At 35.3% G+C, this 23,218-nt stretch overlaps 1 protein-coding gene across 3 annotated transcripts in view; it reads left to right on the top strand.

The window, feature by feature from the left end:
- FOXP2 (forkhead box P2) overlaps nt 1-23,218 on the top strand; it is a 500,104-nt gene that overhangs the window by 349,340 nt on the left and 127,546 nt on the right. For all 3 annotated transcript variants that reach the window (XM_064487425.1, XM_064487424.1, XM_064487426.1), the window contains one exon: nt 2,042-2,131. In XM_064487425.1, the coding sequence (XP_064343495.1) occupies nt 2,042-2,131 (90 nt within the window). The remainder of the gene's footprint in view (nt 1-2,041; nt 2,132-23,218) is intronic.

Genomic DNA, 23,218 nt, shown 5'->3' with positions numbered 1-23,218 from the left:
AATGAAGGGGTCACGTTGGATAGTTTCTAACATCAATTTTAATCCTAATTATTCACAATTCCAGGATTCTGAACTATGTTCATTAGAAGCCTTTAAGAATAATACATGACTACAGAATTGCATGTAAACTGAATAAAGCTTTATACATACAAAACAAACTAATAAATTCAAAGGAAAATATTATATGAAAAAATTAGGCAAACTATGTGTAGATTTTAGCATCAAAGGAAAAAATAGTTGATTTTTTTTAATCTGAAATTTTCACATAGACACAGCCTAAGTCACACTATAGTAATTTACATTTAAAAAATATCATATGTAGTTATGTTGTAAGTCACAATTTAAAAAAAGAAAGCTGTATTATTTAGGATATCAAGTGAAATGTTTTCAACTGAGTTTTGGGATAATAAACTGTCTATGGAGTTTTTTTCTCCAGTCTTTATTTTCACACTGAACTTTATAATAAAATTCCTGGAGTTCACTGGAATGTGCCATCCTTAGAAACATTTAGGCGGACTTGCAATTACTTGAAACATTCAAAAAGCAAAAGGAAGATTGTTGTGAATAAGTGTGTCTCCAAATGTAAAAAGTGTGCTTGACAAACTCTGCCAGCTCCTGCTATGGGAAGACGAATCAATGTTGTTAGGAGATGTGCGGGGGCATTCAGTTTGTTTACTTTGGTTTCTATGTCTGCCTGCCTTCTCAGAAAACTTGCTTGGAGCCAGACTGTAGCAGCCCTCTCTCTGTCTTTTCATAATTGATCAGGGGATGACTGCCTTCCCTGAGGGTTAAGACGTGGCAACTTTTTCTGTTTGCTCAGCATCTCAATGCAGTAGTTCAAACATTGTTCACACCAGCTGGCAGTGTAATGCCATATGCACATCTTGTCAAAGCAACTGTTGTCATGGATACTAGAAACTCTCTTAAAAACCAGATCATTGATTCCAATCAAAATTGTACTTTTTATCAGCTTAGAATCTTAATTATTATAGAGGAATATTGATCTAAGATATTTTTCCCATCATGAAAAATTTACCTTGTATTCTAAAACAGTGAATAACAAAGTAGGGCAATGATTTCTTTTAGTTTTATGGGTCAAAAAATTTCATCATTAGTGTTCATTGAACTCAGTTGTTGAGAGAAACAATGAGTTTGTAGAGGCTCTTAAAAAGTTTTTTTAAATTACTTTACACTGGTGCCTTTAAAAGATCTCTATATATATTTTTATGGCACAGTTTTTATATGATGTTTATATAGTTCATTCACCAAACTGTCCCTCCTCCAGTAAATGAAATGCTTACATTGATTTTTTTATGTTAAGTTTTATTTTCCTGAGTGGGAAAGAAAACATAAAAATAAATGAAAACATCTTCTGTTTTGATTGGTATTCTGTCACACATCGAAACAAACCTGATTGGTTGAGTGGTAATTTCTTTGTTCTCTGATTTTGCTAAGAATGCAAATGAAAACCACTCAATTTTATTTGGCATTAAAACTGCACTTTATTTTGTCAAAGGAGAGGTTTCCCCTTGAATTGTAAGTACAAAAAAAGTATTTTTAATCTTTAGTGAAAATCCTTATTAATTCACTTTCAAGATAATCTGATGTTGATTTGTCAAATTTAATTACAGCTTCCGGTAACACTTGAAGTCTACTGCTTTTGCTTCAAAATTGTAATATGAAAATGCAAATTGAGTGATAATTTAAAAGGGAGTGGGCATTTTAGTTGAACACTCAAAAGACAAGTTCCTTGTGGAAATGAGGTTATTGATGCAGTTTATGATTTTTGTCTATTTAAGCACTTTAAACAAATTAACTTTATTTTCTGCAGGATTAAATGCATCTCTGTTATTTTAAGTAAAGTTGTATGTATGTGTTATGTGAAATTTTTTTCACATAGAAGAAAAAGAATATTTAATGATTCTCTGTAGAAATGAGGCAGGGGGAGGATTCTCAGACATTGAAGCCTATTACTGTTAACCAAGGAATAACTGAAAATAGTTTACCTTCCAACAAAATATTTTTCCCTTTTCACTTCCAGGCGCTCCAAGCAGCAAGACAACTTCTCTTACAGCAGCAAACAAGTGGATTGAAATCTCCTAAGAGCAGTGATAAACAGAGGCCACTGCAGGTTAGTAAAGCACTCCTATCCAGAGGTCTTACTATAAAAAATGTTCATAATGGTAACAGATGTGCAGACTCAGTTGTATTCGTACAGAAAATTTTTACATTTGCGTATGTAAGTGATTTTAATTCAAAAAGAAAACTCATTTATCTTCTCGAAAGAGGGAAAAATAATATTCTGTAAGCATAGATTGCAAAAGTGTACAAGGTCACTTATTGGAAAAGTTATGCAGGAACAACATTTGGTATACATAGGCCTAAAGAGTTTTGTGTAAAACTCCCTTGTGGGGTTTTAGTGGAATTTTATTCATAAACAGGTTAAAATGTGAAGTTTCTTCCTTTAAAGCAAAACGATAGTAAATGGTAGAGAAGGAAACAAAGCAGTCTGAGACAACTCTTTTGCAGTTGTATCCAAGTGACAAATGCAGAAAACCTCCCAGGGTGCAAAAAAAAAACTGTTTGAGTTTGCCAAGGAGTTACTGCTGTTGCTACAGTTATAAAAACACATTCTGGAGTTTGTTGTCCTTACTCACTGTGTTTGTCCTGTGAAACCGATAGTATGTATGTCTTTCAAAGTAATTTTTTGTGTTACTATAGCCGTTGTTTTATATAGCCTTAACCAAAACATATAGGACATTAATGAGAAGAAACATTTTTAGAGTGTACTTTTAACATGTTTGAAAGGTAGAATCTGGAGTTGCATAAAACATTCAAAATGTTTATCAGTTCTGTTGAAAGATAAGCAGTCCTTTTGGAATCATGTTTTATATACATGTCTAATAAGTAAGCTTAATTTTAAAAAAAAGTAAACATCTTTCTTATTGCTTTATTTTAGCAAAACAATCTTGAAAAAAATTTTTTATGGCCTAGCTGTTTTCATTTCCAGGTGTACTCTCAGATGTTAGTAACTAAGTCTCACATGATGGCCCTACTGACAGTTTGTGTAACAGAGAATTATTGGCTACTGCTCTACACAATCCAGAAGCTACTTATTACCTAGAAACCAGATTAAATATATGGTCCCTAGGACAATTTGAGATGAGAATGTATTCTGGGGAACAAACCCATTTGTGAGAGGTGGATGTGGAGAAGGGAGTCTTGGGGACAGGGGTTAAGAGGTACAGGTGTTTACCATGATTTCAAGTGAAAGCTACATTGAATCAGCCTAAGTTTAAGATTCATTTTAATTTTTTTTTTCCCTCTTAAAATAAATTTCACATTCTTTTGCTTAACTAGTCAGTAATTCTGTAGTGACAAACTTTCCTCACTGTCATATCCCTTCTCGAGTAATAACAGTGATTGGAGCATTTCTGTTGAGTTATCTGATTCCATGAGAGCCTCTCCACACATTTACATGACAGAGAAAAATTTACATAGAAGTCACAGAAGATAGCAAATGAAATGTATATTATCACTATGGCTTCAGACTGGGAATCTTGCTTTCTTGTTGGTATGGCAAAGGAGGTTTAGATGCTGGCAGCATAAGCCAGAGGTAAGAGTTTATTGTTTCAAATATCTGAAAAAACACTGTACATTGTCCTAATTCTGTTTTTATCATGTCTCTTGATAAAACAGATGACATGGTTTCTTCCTCTCCAAAGCTAAGTCCAGTAGAAGTTTCTTTATTGCTGGTTACCAGGGTGGCTCTGCAAAGAATGGCTGGGCTTTAGTTTTTCTGCTTTCTTTTTTTGTTGTTGTTTGTAAGGCAAAATGTGATACTTGGTTTAACTAAAATATAACATAATTCTTCCTGGAAAACACACACATATAATGTGGACATATTAATGACTCTAAAATAAGAAAATATGGCTCCTGTGCCAAATGTTATATAAATAAAATTTTGAGTAGAACTTGATTTTGTTGTTTTATCACCAAAGGATAAGTAGAAGCATTAGAAATACCTTTTAACAATTTCAGTTGCTAACCATTACTGCAAACAACCATTGTGTCACTTATATTTAATGTTTTGTGATTCATATGCTTATGAATATACATCCAGTATACAGACTGTGAAACTGTAGCATTTTATTATTATTTTGTAATTTTAATGGGAGTTCATGCCAAAATGTCCTAGGAATGACAAGTTGGTTTTTGTGAATAAGTTAGAAATAATGAATGAAGACTTACTTGTTCACCAAAATATATACCAAAATGAATATAATGTGAGTCTACAGTTTTAGTGTTTCATAGTCCTTGATAAGGTTAGCAACAGGAAACATGCTGGGATTGTATTAAAAATCTAATAAAAAACCTAATAACATTTTATACTGGCTTACACATGTTGTCAAAGGGGGATATTGGGTAATGCTTATCTTTGCATCTGCAAATACTGTTTAACATGAGTTGCGCTATTTGCCACTTATGTTAAAGAAAAGGTAGAATATTTTCATTTAAAATTGTAACCATTTGATATGAAAGTAACACTTTAAAACTTGTATGATTCTCTCACAGCCTAGTTCTTTATACTTACCTATGAGTTTAACCAACCTTTCAAAATAGAGTTGGTGTAGATTATCTTTTAGAATTAAAAAAGATAATTGAAAATGTTTCAGAATCTGTACTTGCAAGGCAAGGTACTTGGTGTTAATAATAGATCATGGTGGCTTGTACTTTATCAGGCATAACCTATTTTTAGAAGACGAAAAGAGATATGAGGTTTTCACTTTAAAGTACAGTTTCGATGGGGAACTATTTTATAACATTTGAAAGAAAGTACAGATTTTAAAAAATCTGTTTTAATGGCTCAAGTCACAAGAACAATACTCGGTTGCTTTGTTACATTCAACTGAATTTCTTTTAAATGTTTGAAAGTGGTGGCCAGATTTGAAGTGTGACATGGTAGAGAGATTATTTCTAGTAGACTCGTATTTATCTACTATTAGTTTTTCATTTACATTTTTTCATTAGGATTTTGTGCTGCAGATAGAATAGATATTAGCATATCTAATGCAAAATGGAAAGAAAAAAATCACATCTGACAAGCTTGAGCACTGATTGTAATAGTGATTTCACTTCGTGTATAGATATCTGAATATATGTATTTGAAACATGTTTACATATTCTGTTCATTACATGAAACACCAATTGAATAGGTCCAATCAGTAGGTACATTGATTAAGGACATATTGATGAATAATATAGAGATTGTGATGCAAATGGGGGCTGATATTAATCTAAGCATTACCAGATGTTTCTTCTTTACATATTTACTATGTATCCCTGAAAAACATTACCTAATAACAGCTGAGGACAGCCTCTCATTTTAATTTGTTTTATTTATCTGTATTTACTTTTAGCACTTCCTATGCTTGATGTACCCATAGTGTTCTGTAATGAGAAAAGTTAGCCAAACAAAGAGAATATGTAATGCTTTAAATTTCATGAAACTGATTTCCAGATTATTAAAAAGAGTAAATTCATACACATCTGTGCACACACACACATTTACGTATACATACATGCACACTTCCATAATCTGTAACTTAAAATTTTTTTAAAAAATTGTGAACTACATTATCAATTTTCTAGCCTATGACAAATCTACTTAATTTAGTTTAGGTATGAAAATTGGTCGCATTATTGTTCTTGTTACATTTACAGCCATGAGACAGACTTGTGGTTCTTCAAGAGCTGTGCAGAGCAGAGACGTAAATTTAAGGTAAATGCTATTGCTTTGCTATCTTAGATGAATATTAGTATATAGCATTGTAATCCCTTCCTTCGTTGTAGGTTAATATCTTATATAAGGTTCTCTTTTCCAATAAGTAATTTAATTTAAAAATAATAATTCTGTGTTAAATAGTTCAAGAATGGAATAGTAAAAAGCAAAAGTGAATTAAACCTAGGGGTCTTAGTCTGACTCTGCCACAAACTAGTTATACAAGTTTAAGGATGTCACTCAACATCTTTAAAATAAAGACATCAGGCTACTTGATGAACAAAATATAATATTCTGTGGTTAAAAATTTATTCCACTTTTTTTTTAACTAAGTGATAGGCATCTTAATTTTTCAGGAATATCTTGTCAGATATTAGCTTATGAGTTAAGGATTATGTTTTTTTATTTATTTATTTTCAGTTATAAAGCACTTTATTAACATACCATAGCCAAAAATAATGCTTTGGAATCAGATCACATATGTATGAAAACCATGGTGCAAGTATGTTGGAAAGATCTGAAGCCACCTTTGCCCTCCATTGCTAGGAGTCTGAGCAGGGTAATTTGATCTCTTAAAACCTGTTCCTTATCACTAAAATGGGTATAAGGATACCCATCTTGTGAGATTGCTGTGAAGACCAAAAATAATATTGTATAAAGTAACTAGCGTAAATCCTTGCACTTATAATGAATTAATTGAAAAGTTCTATGACAATCAGCTCCAGGAAATTTGTATTTAAACCAAGTTTATGATACATATTCTATAATAAAGTTTCTTTTATTTGGTAATAATTGTTACGATTCACTATTCACTATGCTGTGAAGTGTGCCTAGTTTATAAGAGAGCAAAGGGAGTGTTCTAGGTACTACTAGAGTCTGACCCCCTGCTGTCGGCCCCCCACCTCATGTATATGTCACACAGGCCACACCTAAACTTATATGTTGTTGTGTCTTCCCTACTAGACTGTGAGCTCTGTGACAGCAGGGATCATGAGGGTCCTGCTCATCTCCAGGGCCTGACACAATGCCTAGTGAATAACAGAGCTCAATAAATACCTGATGAAATAACGAATGAGGAGGAGATTGTGCTGAGTGGAGAGTGGGAGGAGGTTGGAGGGGGAAAAAAAAACCTTTGTTCATTCAGGGAAAACTGAGAACTACAATGTGTAAATATCCTCAAGGACTTAAGGATTTGGTTGAGGAAGGTAGTAAGACCTGCACACAAATGTCAGGCCACAGTGGATGTGCTGTAGGAATCAGAAAGGCAGAAATGCTGTAAGTCTTTTATTTTATTGAAGTATAGTTGACTTCCAGTATCATAATGGTTTCAGGTGTGCAACATAGTAATTTGGTATTTTTACAGATTACACACCATACAAAGTTATTATAAAATATTGACTATATGCTCTGTGCTGTGTATTACATCCTCGTGGCTTACTTATTTTATAACTGGTAGTTTGTAAATCTTATTTCCCCTTCATGTTTTGCCCCTCATTCCACCCCTCCCCACTCTGGTAACCACTAGTTTGTTCTCTGTATCTGTGAGTCTGTTTCTGTTCTATTTATTTGTTTTTTAGATTCCACATGTAAGTGAAAACATACAGTACTTGTCTTTCTCTGACTTATTTCACTAAGCATAATACCCTCCAAGTCCATCCATGTTGTCACAGATGGCAGATTTCATTCCTTTTATGGCTGAGATACATATATATATATATATATATAGTGGTGTATATATGTGTGTGGGTATATACGTGTGTGTATGTATATGTGTGTGTATGTGTGTGTATGAGAACTTCCATGGAAGTGGAGGAGATTTCTGAAAAAGATAATCTACAAATATATATACGTTACATCTTCTTTATGCATGCATCTGGTGATGGACACTTAGGTTGTTTCCATAGCTTGGCGATTGTAAGTAATGCAGCTATGAACATTCAGGTGCATATATCCTTTTGATTTCATATTTTCATTTTTTTTTGGATAAATACCCAGTGATGGAATTACTGGATCATATGGTAGTTCTATTTTTAATTTTTTTTGAGAACACTCCATACTGTTTTCCATAGTGGCTGCACCAATTTACATCCCCACTGGCAGTGTGTGAGGGTTACCTTTTCTCCACATCCTTGCCAGAACTTGTTATTTCATCTCGTTTTGATGATAGCCATTCTAACAAGTTAAGATATCTCATTGTGGTTTTGATTTGCATTTCCCTGATAATTAGTGATGTTGAAGCTATAAGCATTTTAAAAAGAAAATTATTAACCCAGGCTCAAGTTGTCAGGGAAGGCTTTGTGGAGAGGTGGCATCTATGTTAGACGTAAAGAAGGGGAATTTGGTAGAGAAAGTAAAGGACAATTTTTGATGGAGAAATTTTCAAAAGACGGAGAGACAGGAAATTGTGAGGTCTGGTTAGATAAGAGAGTAAGTAATTTGTTTTGACCAGCATAGAGATGTCACACTAAAAGAATAATGAATGAATTGGAGAGCTGGAAATATACATCACCAATTGTATGGAGCCTGAAATGTCAAGTTAACAAGTCTGTACTTTATGGTTTAGGTAGCAGAGGTTGTTAAAGGTTTTTGATAAGGAAGTGATATGATCAAAGCAATGTTTTATAATGATCTAGTCAACAGTGGTACATGTGGAGGATGCTTTGGGGGAGGGGGAGTTATGAGAGATCTGGAAAAAGATAATCTTTAGAAAATTTCTTAGGCTGGCATATCATGAACTGAGCTTTAGAAATGTTGAGTTTAGGGTGATGGCAAGAAAGTAAATGAAAATAACAAGCTTTTAGAAAATTAGAGTTTGACAGAGAGGTCAGAGCTAGAGACAAATATTTGTGAAATCATCCAGAAGTGATAGATGAATCCATGGAAGTGGAAGGGATTTCTGAAAAAGATAATCTACAAAGAGGAGCTCACTAACATCCACAGGTTTTAAAGCAAGAAGAAAAAGAAGCAGAAGAAAGTAAAGAGGGGAAAGGAAGAATCAAATTAGCATTTGCTGTATTGCAAAGGGTCAAGGAAAAGGAGAGCTTTTAGAACATGGAGCTTGACAGCCACATCAAACAGTGACCATGAGGATAAGCATTTCCATACATGCAGTCTTGAACTACTGCATTGATCATTTCTAATCCCCCTCTTTGTTGATCATTTGCCAGTAACAATTAAGATCTGCAATACTAAGGTGATAAACAGAAAATAGAGAATTAATAAATGCACTTTTGCTTCTCTGATTGCTGTGTCTCCCATCATGTAAGTTAATACACATTTCATATATAATACTGAGTTCCCATAAATTAAATCTGGGAGAAAACTGCTTGGTAGAAGGTCAGATTTTCTCTTTTCTTCGCTACCCAAGCACTTGCCTCTTTCTGTAATCCATTAGGATTTTAAGTATATCTTCCCTTGACTTCTCTACCTTAACTGAAGTAAGAGGAAGAAAGAAATAGAACATTAATATTGTTAAGGGAGCTCTCCTTAGGATTTAAGACTTAGGCTGTGAATTTTACCTTAAGGTGTTTGGAGGTGTTGTACAAGCTAAATTGAATGACAAAGTGAAGAACTGTGTCAGTACATGATTAAAGACAAAAAGTGAAATTATGTTGAAATTCACTTACATTTAAGATTCATTGTGTTTCCTCTGTGGATTCTCTTCATATGTCATCCTGCATTTTACGTTTCTGCTTGGTTTTCTTGAACATTTTCTGCTACTTCACCTTTTCCACTGTAGTTATTTTTTGTTCCTTTATCATTTATTCTTTTCTCTCATCATGTCACCTTATCCATTTTACTTAATCTCTATCCCTTCAGTCCTGTATTAAGAAAACAGTAACTTTAAATGCCTGTAATTATTGAATTCTATCTTGAACCTAAGAGATATTCCAGCATATAATTTTGCTAACAAAATAGTAAAACTGTGTGACTTCATGAAATCCAGTATCCAGTGTTTTAGTTCTTATCTTGCCCCAAGAATAGTTTCTTGTATGCCTTTTTTAAGTTGTAATTTTCGTATGAAAGCAGCTTTACTCTTGAATATCTCAGCTACTTAAGAGAACCTGGAACCCCTGAAACATTTCATTTAGTGCTAGGAATCTGCTGTTACTGATGACTTTTATAGGTGGCTCTTCCAAAGTCACCGTCAGAATGGTTTCACTCTTCCTTAAATCCTTTTGCCAGATTTCCCAGAAAACTCATTAAGAAATTCAAACTAGAATTGCTTGGGATGGTTGTATTAAGTGGCCAATTTTTCTAAGCAGATCTTAGGTTGTGCTGATTATGATTATTTTAATTTGGAATTTGGAAGCAGGGCATTTGAAATGATCAAACAAAAGTGTAATGAATTGTTCTTTCAAAAATATTTATGTCATCCTTCCTTGATATGAAAATCATATTAGCTCATTGTAAGATGATTTTTAAGTTAAATTATGTTTGGGCACTAAGTTACTTTTCCCAGAGGCACTTAATAAATGTTAATAAATTGCTATATATGGTAGATTTTTTTAAGATGAAAATTATGTTCTCTGATTAGATGAGGATGAAACCACTCATGAGAACTAATTATAGTAAACTCTTGACATTCACAAAGTTTGCAACCTGAGATCTTCACAAACCCTCAAATTCAAGAAATTTCCTGTTCAAAAATATGGAGAAGTCTGTATGGTCTTTCTTACAAAGACTGTTCTTATTCTGAGTCAAGTTACCATTGTCAAGTGCAAAGTATAATACAACTTAACTTTCCAACTTCAATAAATTTACCTGTTGATTAATGTCAGTTTTTTATAACAAAACTTTTTTTTTTTTCACATCACAGGTTTTTCTACATCAGTGAGAACAGGTAGAGAACAGCAAAGCTATATATTTGTGATAGACGAATCCACAGGTGTGGAGGAGTTAGTAAATGTGTGTAAGAGGTCAGCAATCTAAAGACTAGATCAGCCCCCAGCATGCTTGATTTAGTTTCATGGCTTGACAAATTCCACAAGTGTAATGTCTTGGAACTTCAGGGTAATTTGAAAATAATCAGACCAATCCTCAACATCTGTGAATTTTAAGGGTCCATTCTAATAGATCTTGCAATCCAGCATCAATGGAGAATATTCAGAGCAAACAAATAAGTTCCCCCTACTTTCCTTGCTGAAATTTTATTTGAAGAATTGAGAGGGGCACTCAATATTACTGTTAATATTTCCCTCCTTCTTACTTGTAGATATTCAGTGACATCAGTAGATAACTTGGAGTACTCTTTCAGAGTAAAAGTTGCCTGGCATGTTTTTGAAGGGCATGGGGGAAGGCAGTGTCTTGGGTATGAAGAGACGTCATAGAAATTCAGTAATGAGTAGCTGCTTTCTTTTTAATGACCATTGATTGTTAACTGATTTGGTCCAGGTGTTCTGAGCTTGGTATTTTTGTCACTCAAATTAGAAAGCCTCCGTTTAGATTCAGTTCACAGTTGAAGGTCTCAAATCACATCCTGCCTGTCTAAAATTATTTGGTGGTTATTTAAGAACAAAGGATTTGTTTTTTCATGAAGATTTTTATAGTTTCATCGTTATAGACATAGACCCTGTAGGACCTAGTTGTTGAGCATTTTGATAACACAAAATAGACCATTTCTTTGCACAATATATAAATTCTTACACTTCTAATGCTAACACTTGCATTGCTGTAAAAGCTGCCACCTTGATATCTTCTGCTAGTGCTACTGCACGTTCTCAAGGGACAAACCAAGGAACACATTGAATATCTTGATGTGCTGACATGAGGAAAATCTGTTGTCTCACAGAAAGACTATAGTACATTCTTCAGGAAAATATCTTTGCAAAAACAAACAAAAAAACACAAAGGAGAAAATCATTCTCTATTCCACATTCTTCACATAGAACCAAGCTTGTAATAGACATTTAAAGCATATTCATGAGTGGTTAAAATATGATTAGAGTTCTAGTTTTTCAAAAATGTGGGCATCGTTTAAAGTTTTTCCTTTATTATGGGAGACTTTATTTCCCTTAATAACCATCACCACTCTCCTACAGAGTCTTAGAGTTCATTTAGGCTAAGAGTTTTTAAATCTAAGAAATTACTTGAAAATCTTTTAAAACTGGAGAGTCTTGGGTCCACCCAAGAACATTGAGTTAAAATTGGGGGTATGGGATCTTACAAAATCGAAATATTTTCAACTCTTCAGGACATTCTAATGCAGCTGGTTTACAGAGTAGTATGTAGGAACCTGGTAACCCTTCTGCAATGGGAAAGTGGTTCCCTGTTTAAAAAATAAAGAAGTGTTGAGTCTGAATTCTTATTAGTATTGTGTCATTTTTCTTTTCTGGGACTCAGTTTTCCAACCTACACCATGAAACAGCTGAACTAGTGATATTTGTTTCCTTCCAGGTTCAAGTCTTTTAATTTCAGTCCTTTTGCTTTGTTTGTTTGTTTGTTATAAATGTCTTTAAATCTGAGCTAATTAAAAAGGTCCCTGAGCCAGTTTCTTGAGATCTCTCTCTCTGTTCATTCTTTCCAGAAGCATTTCCAACAATATTGTGAGAATTTTATTTTTATGTCATTAGTCCTCATATAAAGTCATTAGATCTTACCTTTGATTTAAAAATAAATTTGTTTTCTAAAGTTCTCAGTATATAACCACTTTGCCCAATTGGCCTTCCTTTAGATATTAGACACCCTAAGAAAAGAAAACTCCTTATCTTCAAAGATAGTGGTTTGGTGCAGTGGCCCTGCATGCTGATATTGTCCTCCAGCCACTTTTTACATATTGTGGTCAAACCACTTATGGTTCCTCCAGAATTGCTTCATGTCTCCATGCAGGTGACCTTCTTTCTCTTTTGTCAATATGCCCTTCTCTGCCTTTCCATCCAGAAAACTTCTGTGAAGCTTTTAAATAATTGTCAGGTACTCTATGAGCCTCCCTTGAAACCCTCACCTGCCACACACACACAATGTAGAATTAATTACCCCCATCTATTTATTAGTTCTGTGTCTTATATATACTTCTGTTCTTACCTGTTATTACACTGGATCACAATTACTCTAAGTTGATTGAAGGCTGGGACTGTTTTATTTATCTTCACATTTCCAGCGTCTGGTACACAGTATGTTTTGCATAAGTGTGTGGAGTCCCTAGATCAGTGCTAGTCAATAACCCTATCAAGTTCCTCCTTTCTCTTAGGCACCAGATGTGGTTTTTTTTTCCAGTTGTCTGCTGGAGGCATCTCAACCCAGATCAACTTCTCTCAAACTGGAATTATTTATTTCTCCCCACACTTCTGAACTTGTCCTAATTCTATTCTACAGTCTCCAGCTATAAACCTTCTAGACTGATTGGGCCATATTTCTCTGCCCTAATGTGAAAATTGCAATCTTTCAACCTCTCAGTATGGCATAAAAGGACATATGTCATCATAGACCTGTTGCTTTGTGACTGTGACTTAACCCTTACTGAAGTGCTATTTATTAGTTTATCCAATCATTCACAAATGTTTGTGTCTTGCTTCTCATATACCAGGCACTCTGCAGGGCATCGTGAACTCTAAGAACTTTGACACCTATTTGCCTTTGTTCCTATTTTTCCATCTGTTTAGAAGGTCAGCCGCACCCCCTCTTATCTCGTTGCCGAACTTTTACCTGGACTTGAAGACCCTACTCCCTTGAGCCTTCTCTGACTCTTCAGAGAGAAATAATCCCTCACCCGTGTTTACTTCCAGAACCTGCATCATACTTTTATTTTATTATTCTACATGTACTAGTCCAAAGATAGATTATACCATATTTTATTAAAGTTATTTGACTACTTCTCTAGCTAGTCTCAGACCCTAAACCCTTGGAGGTCAGAGATTACGTTTTATTTCTAACAGAATGCTTGGCCCATAGTAGATCCTAAATAAATCTTTGCCAAATTGAATTGAATTAGGCAAATTTTTCCTTCCTTGTCAGAATAAGTCCAAGGTATCACTTTTGCTGAACCTGATGAGACAAGTGTGAAGCTATGGTATTTATCAGCTTCTCTGTATTTTGTAGAAAGAGACTTGTAAGAGGACGTGAGTATCATAAGAAGACCTGGTTCAGGCTGTGTTACCCTCCCTGATCTCACATAGCTAATACATCAACCTTGTCTTTGTTCTAGTGAAGCAGTCTGTTTATGAATAACACTTCAACTGATTCCTTTTCCTGGGTAGATAACTTTATTATTAACAATAATAATGAATGTTTTCTCCTTTTATCTTTACCTAGATTTTCTTTCTTGATTCTATCTTCTGGTTTATGAATTTCATATACATATAAATATTTTGCTGACAGTAAGCCTTTTACCCCTTATTTAGTCTGTTTTTTTTTTTTTTTTTTTTTGAACAAGATACACTGGTTCATTATTGTGTTCTTGTCATGCTTCTAAGCCCACTAAATACCCCTGATGCTTTTACTAGGGAACTGGAAGTAAGAAGTCTGTTTAATAAAATGATATTGGAAATTATAAATGAGATGTGAGAATTTCTCAAATATTATCAGGGAACTAAACTTTCCATGTGACTTAATGGTATATAACTTTATAAGTTAATTATAGCGATTGCTTTAGTCATGTGGATTTTAGATATTGCCACTGAAATACTATGTAAACTCACTGTGGAGTTTATCAGCTGCTCTGTTTAGGAATATAGATTTATTTTTCTCATGAAACATGAACTCTGTATCCAGGAAATCCAGCTTTGGCTGGTACAGCTGCTTGAGGATGACATTAAAAGACCTGCTCAGCCCTTGTACAGCTTTTGTCTTCATGGTCACAAGAAGATGGCTTCTGCAGGTGTCATGTTCACGATCCAGGCAAAGGAGGGCAAAGTACCAATCAGTGCAGGTCAGCTGAATCAGTCCCGTTTTAATAACAAACTCTCCGAGAACCCCCACTCAGTGACTTCTGTTTCCATTTCATTGGCCTGAAGAGCATCACATGAACTCTCATTGCTTCCGCTGAGTCTGCAAAGCTGATTATATTTAACCAGACACTTTGTGAAACTGAATGAAGTTTGAGTCCTCTTGGTAGAGAAGAAGAGAAGAATGAATTTTGAGATGGGCATCTTAACGGTGTCTGCCAGTGACACTTTCCCATCACTGTTAGTACCAACTCATGGGGCCTAAGAGATCTGTGAAAAGAGATTTTTTGTTTTTAACTAAAAAACAAGCCCTTGCATTGAGGGCTGACTTTCAATAGAGCTTCTCTGCTACACAGGAAACCCCAAGAAAAGAGATTTTGTGACTTGAGATACTTTAGTGACAAGAAATTTGGGGGTTTTTTTGGCGGGGGGGTGTTGTTTCAGGAAAATTTGGAAAGACACAAATTTATGTATTAATGTGACTAAAGGTCAGCTGAGTATAGGACTTTATTCTAAGGTTTAATGTTTGTAATTATAACTAAAATGTTATTAAAGACTCCATACATTTTAGGTAAAGGTAAAGCACGATGCAGAGTAAACTAAGCAGAGGTGATTCTTTCTGTCCAGGAAATTGCTCCGGAGCTCGGAGTGGTGTTGAGGCACCCCAGTGGAACGTACAGAGGCAGTGGAACAGATCTGGAAAGTTTAAATAAGTGAAGCATATGCATATTTTGCAAGTAGAGAAGCAAGTGTGTTTGAAGAATGATGAAAAAATAGCCGTAGAAGGTGAAATTTAAACAAGTTAAAGTCAGAAACATTTTTTTTTTCATTTGGCTATTACCTATTGCTGGAAGATTCAAGAAAGTTCTCACTTTTCCTTCCAGCTAGAGTGAAGATAAAAGACACATTCTGTACTTTTTTTGTACTTTCTGCAGGAATCTATATTTTGAGCAGCTGCAGTAGGAAAATGGGTACTTTGTGGGGCATCTAGAAGAAGTTCCAGGGAAACCTTGCTCTGCTTCACCTCCATCCCCACTGACCCATATGAGCCCCTACTGTGTCCTAGGTGACAGGAACTTTGCCCGTGATCGGTCATTTCCCCCCCGTGGAAATCCCAGAATTGGCTGGTACTGTCTTTGTTTTACCTGTGAGGACTCAGAGAGCCAGAAAGGTTCAGTAACTTTCCCAAGGATCCAGGGGAGAATGTCAGTTGTGTCTGGTTGCCAGCTCATGTTTTTTCTACCATCCTTTGTATTTGAAATGAATGAATCATTTCTTCAGGATTTCTCAGTTTCAGGACAGGCAGGAAGGCAGGAAGGGCAGACATTCCTCATTCTGTGAAGGCTCCCTGTCTGGCGGAGGGCTGACCATTCTGCAGCAGAAGAATGGGATGTCCCCATGCTGTGTGGGACTCTGCCCAACCCAACCAGGACTCTTCTCATGAGTGTTTGTCATCACTTCTCCCAGGGCTCCAGGAGAATAAGAAGTAATCAGTGGTTTGGATCTGAGATACTGTAAATGCATCACGATTTTTCATAATCTCACCTTCTCTAATAATGCTTTCTAGTAATTAGCCAGAATGAAGTTAAAATGAGCCGAGTCCATCTTCTTCTTAAAATGTGTGATTTATGGGATGAGTGCAACTGGCTTTTATCATTCAAACAAAAGAAATAATATAATGAAGTTTTCTTTAGAGAAATACATCATAAATTTAGAAAGCAAAGAAAGTAAACCGAATAATCCTATTATTTTTATTCTCCAGAGTAGAATTGTGAATGTTTAAAGATGTGTCTACCTACTTTTTATCGGCTCCTCTGGTATGTGATTTCTTTTGATTTTATTTGTAATATTCACTTGCAGTAGACATTTTGCATATCATTAGACCTGGGAGCTCAAACTCTAATGCCTTGTCAGTCCAGGCAGGTATGTGGTGGACTAGGAGCAAGGGAGGAGTAGGAGATAGGTTGTATCTAGCAGCCCATTTACTCTCTGAAGCAAGTATTCATTTCTCTCCCGCTCTAAATCTCTCCAAGTCTCACTCTTTCCCTCTCTCCCTCTCTCCTCTCTTTCTTTTCCTTTCTCCTTCCATCCCTCCCATGCTCTGGCCTTCAGGCTCCATTTTGCCACCCCTTCATTAATTACTAGAACGTTGAAATCAATCTATGATATACAGAGATGCATATACATACAGTAAAAAAGACTCTCGGGTACTCTCTGGTTAGTGATTTCTGTCTTTGAGGACACTAGAACTTGTTGAAAGCAGTGTGCGTGGAGTATCATGTTTCTGATGAAGGACTGTTAAATGAGTTCCTCAATGCCAAGATGTATCTTGCCACCACTAAAGGATCAAGACAGCACTGACTTGCCATGTTATACCAAATACAGATTGCTTTAAAAGAAACACCTGTTCTTGGACTAATTACTAGTGAGGAATAGCTCTTAAGAACCACATCAGAAATGAATACTTAAGCAATTGATGTAGTTACGTTATTTGGCACTCCATTCAATAATTTCCAACACTGCTAGACTAGAACAGAGGTTAGCTAACATATTCCCCCCACCACCACCTTTTGCCTGCTATTCTATTCAAGGGGATATTTATTTAATAAAAAGAGAGTTCGGGAGTAATGTAGAAATAAATTGAAAAGCCTGCTTTATAGAATTTCATATGAATCAAATAATTATCAGGCTCCAGTGGAAAAACTACAAGCTTAAAAACAAAACAGCAGTAAGATTTCAAAACTGGTTTACAGTATTTCCATGTATTAGAATTTATATCCTCAGTCAATCAATCCATCAAAGAAACATGACTAAATGCCCTCGGTGTGTTAGACACTTTACTAAGCAGACACTGGGTACCATAGGGGATTCAAAGATGTTCCTTTCCTCAGGGAGTTGACAATCTGGCTAGATAAAAATTCAAGATAATAATCATTCTTCTAAGCCATTTTAAACAAAACTCAGTGGTTTAAGGTTAAAAAAAAAAAAACCTGCTTGACAGTTATGGATTTTTATGGAATAAATTGGCTTTTTTTTTCTCTAAGTGTTTAGTGAATCAGCCATCACTTATAGACTGAGCAGGGTAAGGTTTTCTTCATTTTGTGCCTCCTGAGGCCTTGTTTGTGGTTCTAAATTTGTTTAGGACTGAGTTCCAAGTCTAAGAGGGATATTGAAGTGTAGAAACAAGTCGAGGATAACAAGTAATATGAGAGAGATGGTTAAAGGGAAGATGAGAGTTTACCCAGATTGAAAAGAAGAAAAGGAGAAAAGAGTCTTTTCATAATTACTTCACATTTGAAAGAAATCATCATACCAAGGGTAGTAGGCATTAATTTTTCTGCATTACCGAGACTAAGGCAAGAATGTAAATACTCTGTCTTAGTGAGACTTACTTAGATGCTGAATCTTCCATGTCAGGGAAGGTTTTTAAGAGTTAACATGTTTTATGAAAAACATTTATAGCTACCATTCTAAGTCCTGTTTTCGGTTTGCAGGTAGCCTTACTTTGAGCAATTATTAAAGCAATGTGTGCTTATAACAATAATACAGAAAAATATGAAGGACTGAAATTCACCTCAATTCCCACCTCCCAGTGATCTTATTGACACAAGTACACATTTGTTTACCAGCAGTTATATGCACATCCCTGTGGCATCGTCATACTGGTCTAGAAACAAATGCAGTTTTATATTTTGTAGTTTCTTTGTGTATCCTGCTGTTGGAGTATAGCTTAGTTTGGGACCCTAGAAATGCATGAATGTGTTTGTAAATGACTTGTCGTTGCTCAGTTTTTGCTTCGTTTTGAAGGGAAGAGGCTGGACTCTGTGGTGCATGGGAGAGGCTCTGGGCTGCTGGACTGACTCCAGGACTCACTAACCGTGTGACCTGCGGGGAGCACAGTTCAATCGTGTAGCTTCCTTTTCCTTTTCTGTCCACTGAAAGGATCTGCCTCATTCTCTAGCTCTAAAAGCCTATTATTCCAAGGCTTTATTTTTTAGCAGAAGTATGTACCTTTGCAGCAGCTTATGTTTACCAAAAAATTAACTTTATTTTATTATATGTCTAACTGTGATAATGAGTTAATTTTTGCCTTAGTAGGAAAAATGAAAAGAAACAAGATTATTTTAAAATTTGGAAATTTATCTCATTAATTGAGGTTAAAATATTCTGATACTTAGGGAAAAAGTGCAGTTTGTTGTTAGAATATTATACAGTGTGCGTATTCATCACATACAAGTCTAGTTTTCATTCTATTATATTCTGCATGCCCCATGACATGCAAGCTTATCTGTGTGGAGTCCTTTTCTTTGTGCTCAATTGTATATGTAAGGTTTCTAATGAAGAAAACTAAAATAAGGAATATTTAGAAATATAATTATACAGAGGTCACAACTGTGAAAATTGCTTCTCTCACAATCACTATAACTTGGCTTTATTGCCTAAATTTTATAGTAATAAAATTATCTTTATACTCCTAGAGTAACTAATCTTGATTCTTACTAAGAATTTGTAATATATTTATCTCAGTTGAAAATAGCTCTCTTCTTTTATTATTGTCACTTTTGCAACAGTGTTTTCTAGTACATTTGAAGGAAGCCATGAGCTGAATTATTTCAGATACTGTGAAATGGAAAAAAAAAAAAACTTTTATTTCATCAGTAAAAATGTTTCCTACTGTTTATTTATCATAATGGCTGTTATTCATTCAAATCAGTGACCATGAGTTATGGGAAGGAATATAGACCTGAGGTCAGAATACCTGGATCATGACAGTGTTACAGGTTGTAACGACTTGGACGAATCACATGACTCTTCTGACTCTGTTTCTCTTATGAGAGTTGCTAAATAATGTGCATGAAAAGGTAATAGAAATGTAAATTACAATCTACTTAGTATTTTTCCTGCTAACAGAATGAAAGCACTTGTAAAAGTTAAATTCTGAATGAAATACTAAACTAAGAATTCAGCCAGTGTTTACCTCTTCAGAGGTCAGCAGGCTGTAAATACACCGATAGGCTTCCTGGATTGCTCCCATTCATTACCGTGCATGCTCGCATTCACTTTTCAGGAAGTAAATAACTCCTTTAGAAAGCCCTAACATCATTTCCATTCATAATAGAAGATTAAAGAGAGACAGTTTTGTTGACAGATTACATGGGTGTCTTATATTCCACCAGTTAGAATCTAGCTGAATGGTTTAAATACATGAAGTAGATGAATATGTAACAGTAATAAACTGACTTTCTTTCTCATGTCATTGAGCATGTACATAACCTGCAAACACAAGCTGGATCCTTTAAATGATGAGAGTAAATTCCTGCTTGTTAACTTCTGATATATCGTGGTTAAAACATGAACGGAAGCTAGTTTTGAAGAGGTGTTCCAAAAGAAGCCACAGTTAACTGAGCTGCAAACACACCTCCAAATGATTGGCAGATTTTACCTGATTCTCCATTAATGCATGTGCTCTTGATTTTCTGATTATACTTTACAGAGGTTTCTAGTTGTATTTTTACTGTTCTTTTTCATTTTTTTCATACAAATACATATTATTTAAGAAAAATAACTCCAGAGATAAAAATCAGTACCATCATATCAGTAACAGAGGAGGCCAAAAAATGTAAGGGATAACATTATTTGATATTTTGCTTATTCCACGAATTAATAATAACCAAATAATTATTATGGCTTCTACAAACTTTTACCAGTTTTTCTTTAAAGTCAAGAAACATTTAAAAAATAAAATATCTTCAAAAATAAGATGCATGCATTATTGTTTGGAACATACACATACCCACTGAGATTAGTGTGATGTGATTTGTCCTGCAGCTGCTTCAAATTAAGAACAGGTGTGGGAGACAGATTATGCAAATACTCATATTAATGTAATTGTCAAATTGGTGTGTTTACCATTGTGCTTTTGAAGAGTAGACTGTACTCCTATTTTAAATGTAAATTAGCTTCATTCTTGAGAGCAGCCATTGGGTAATGGAAACTTGGTTCTGGCTTAGAAATGAATAATATCCAATAGACAATAGCACAGTTCTGAAATTTGACATTTTCTTTCCCAGCAAAATCTTTCATACATTAAAAAAAAAATGACAATTCTATAGTATTTCCAGTACATATATAGATAGTCATGGCGGTTTTGTGCAAGTTGGAGTTGATTCTGGCACTAGGCTACTGTTTTCTTTTTTATTGTGGAGTGTCATGATTACTATAATAGCTTTTGATTGCCTTCCATCTTTTCTAACTCAGAACTCATCTCAGCTCTCCATCTTTATGGGTCTGAACTCTCAAGAAATATATTTGTTGGCGAAATTACATTATATTCGTTTTAATAATAATCTTACCTCATAGAAATATAGTTACTACCTTCAGTTGTATTTTAATATTAAAAATGTTTAAACACTAATTTTGGTATTTCAAACCCCGTGTTGTGAATACAGGGCAGCCTTTGACTATGAGTTTATTCATGTATCTGTGAGGAGTTTGTCTTTGCCCAGTGTCATGATCTAGACACACCTCCGCCCACAAAAGGGCTTTGTCTTAGTCCCTAGCTGGTCTCCTACGCCTCTTAGTGGCAAGTGTGGTTGGCCGTTATGTCTAAATGTAATGTGGATAAGAAGGAAGGCTGAGGAAGCAACCAGAGATATTAGAGAAGTCGCATTTCTCCAGTTCTTATTCTTTTCCCATGCCTCTTTTTCACTCACAAAAGAAAGATCCTAAAGCAGGTATGGCTTTATTTCACTTGGCTAGCAGATATTCAGGGCTTACTTTGTACACCTGAAAATGTATTTTTGCTTTCTCATTTCACAGAATAAGCAACTGAGTCTTAAGAAGGTTAAATTACCTTATCTAAGGTCATGTAGCTGGTAGTTGAAGCTGGGATATGAATTCATGTCCGTCTGATCCCAATTCCTGTGCCTCTTACCCTGCCATTAATCTCTGATAGCACACAGCCTCTTAAATGACTGCTTAAAACATCTCCATTGTTTTCATTTTTCGAAAACACCATCAGAATAATGGGGGATTATGAGGTATTAAATGTGAAAACTGGCTTTTCTTGAAAGTCTTCGTTGTATAAAATCCAGGTCAATTTGTGGTCAGGATAAAGCAATGGTTCTCAAGGGAAGGGTTGGAGGACTCTGCCATGAAGGGGGTCTCCATCACTGCTGCCACTTGGAGATTCTGCTGGAGTGATTCTGACTTCCTTTATTACTTTCTCTCCTATACCTCATCATCCCCACCTGTTGGGAGGCAGTGTTGAGAAGGCAGTGGGGCTTGGGAATGAAGTCAGATGTTTACCCAAGAATGTGTGGAATAATCTTTTGATATGAAAAAAAAAAAAAAAAAAGTGAGCGGCCATCCTGGACCTCTACTGGAGGTTTTCTTAGCATCATGAGGTTTTAATTTCAAGTGGCAAGAGATTTTCTATTGGAAAGAGTGCTGTTTTTTAATCAGTCCTCTTCTGTCAGGTTTCTCCTCTACCTCACATCACAGTCAAGAGGGGGAAAGGCTTGATGGGGAGCAAATCAGAACCAGAGATGCCAACACAATAAGCTGCTGTGTGTGCAGCTCCCAGCGTCTATTCCTCACTAAGGAGTCTATCATTTATCATTATTGGCAAGAAGAGGAGCTGCCACTGAGACCGACAGTGGATAAAAAGTAGCTGATCCCGGGGCTGCTGCTGCTTCCCCTGCAGAGATCAGAAAAGGAACTGCTGCATCCCTCAGTCCCCTCATAAATTCCTAAGGGTGACCATGATCTGAACTGTCCCCCCCTAAGGAGTGAAGCATGCAGTAAAACCATGCTGGTACTCTCTGAATATTGCCAAATAAGAGTGTGATACAGTGTTTTGTTTTGATACATAATAGATATAGCAGTGGCTCTTCATGCTTCATTCATTGAGTCAGGTCCTAGTCCAAAAATGCATTCTCACGGGAAAGATCACTGAAAGGCAGCGTAAGCTGTTGTCTAGTCCACAGACTCCCAGGGTACCTAGGGTTAGTGCCTCTGTGCAGGCACAGTACCCTGTACAAGCAAAGAAATGAGTACTTCCTTTTGGTCCCACTACTCACTGCTTTTGGTAGTTCTGATAAAGTTGGTGACAGATGCATTTCAGAAGTACTTTGAATGGGAGTTTCTTAGTTCTGCCTTGATGCTTAAAATTATATTTCTACAAGACCATCAACTAAAGTGAGATTTCTACTAGCAAAAAAATTGAATAACTTTATAGATATTTTGTACTGCTTTTTGAAGGAAAAAACCCTAAAACAAATAGAAAGCCATACAGTACATCTCATCTATTACTATGGTTTTTCCACATATTATTATTTTAACTTGTTTTGTAGTCATTTTATTTTTTCAGCAGTTGAAATTAATACATAAAATATAATTTTTACATTGAGCAAGAAAAACTCTTGCTCTTAAAACATGCTAAATTCCTACCCTAAATCCTTGGGCTCTAACCCTATGTCCATACCTTCTTGGAGAATACATCAAGGTTTAAAAAATAAAAAAAAAAAAAGGTTTATTCTGTGCTTGGTGTCTG

This window comes from Camelus dromedarius, chromosome 7 (genome assembly GCF_036321535.1).
Source record: "Camelus dromedarius isolate mCamDro1 chromosome 7, mCamDro1.pat, whole genome shotgun sequence".
NCBI classification, from domain to species: domain Eukaryota; kingdom Metazoa; phylum Chordata; class Mammalia; order Artiodactyla; family Camelidae; genus Camelus; species Camelus dromedarius.
The sequence above is the reverse complement of the archived record's forward strand: the minus strand, read 5'-3'. Positions and strand labels throughout refer to the sequence as shown.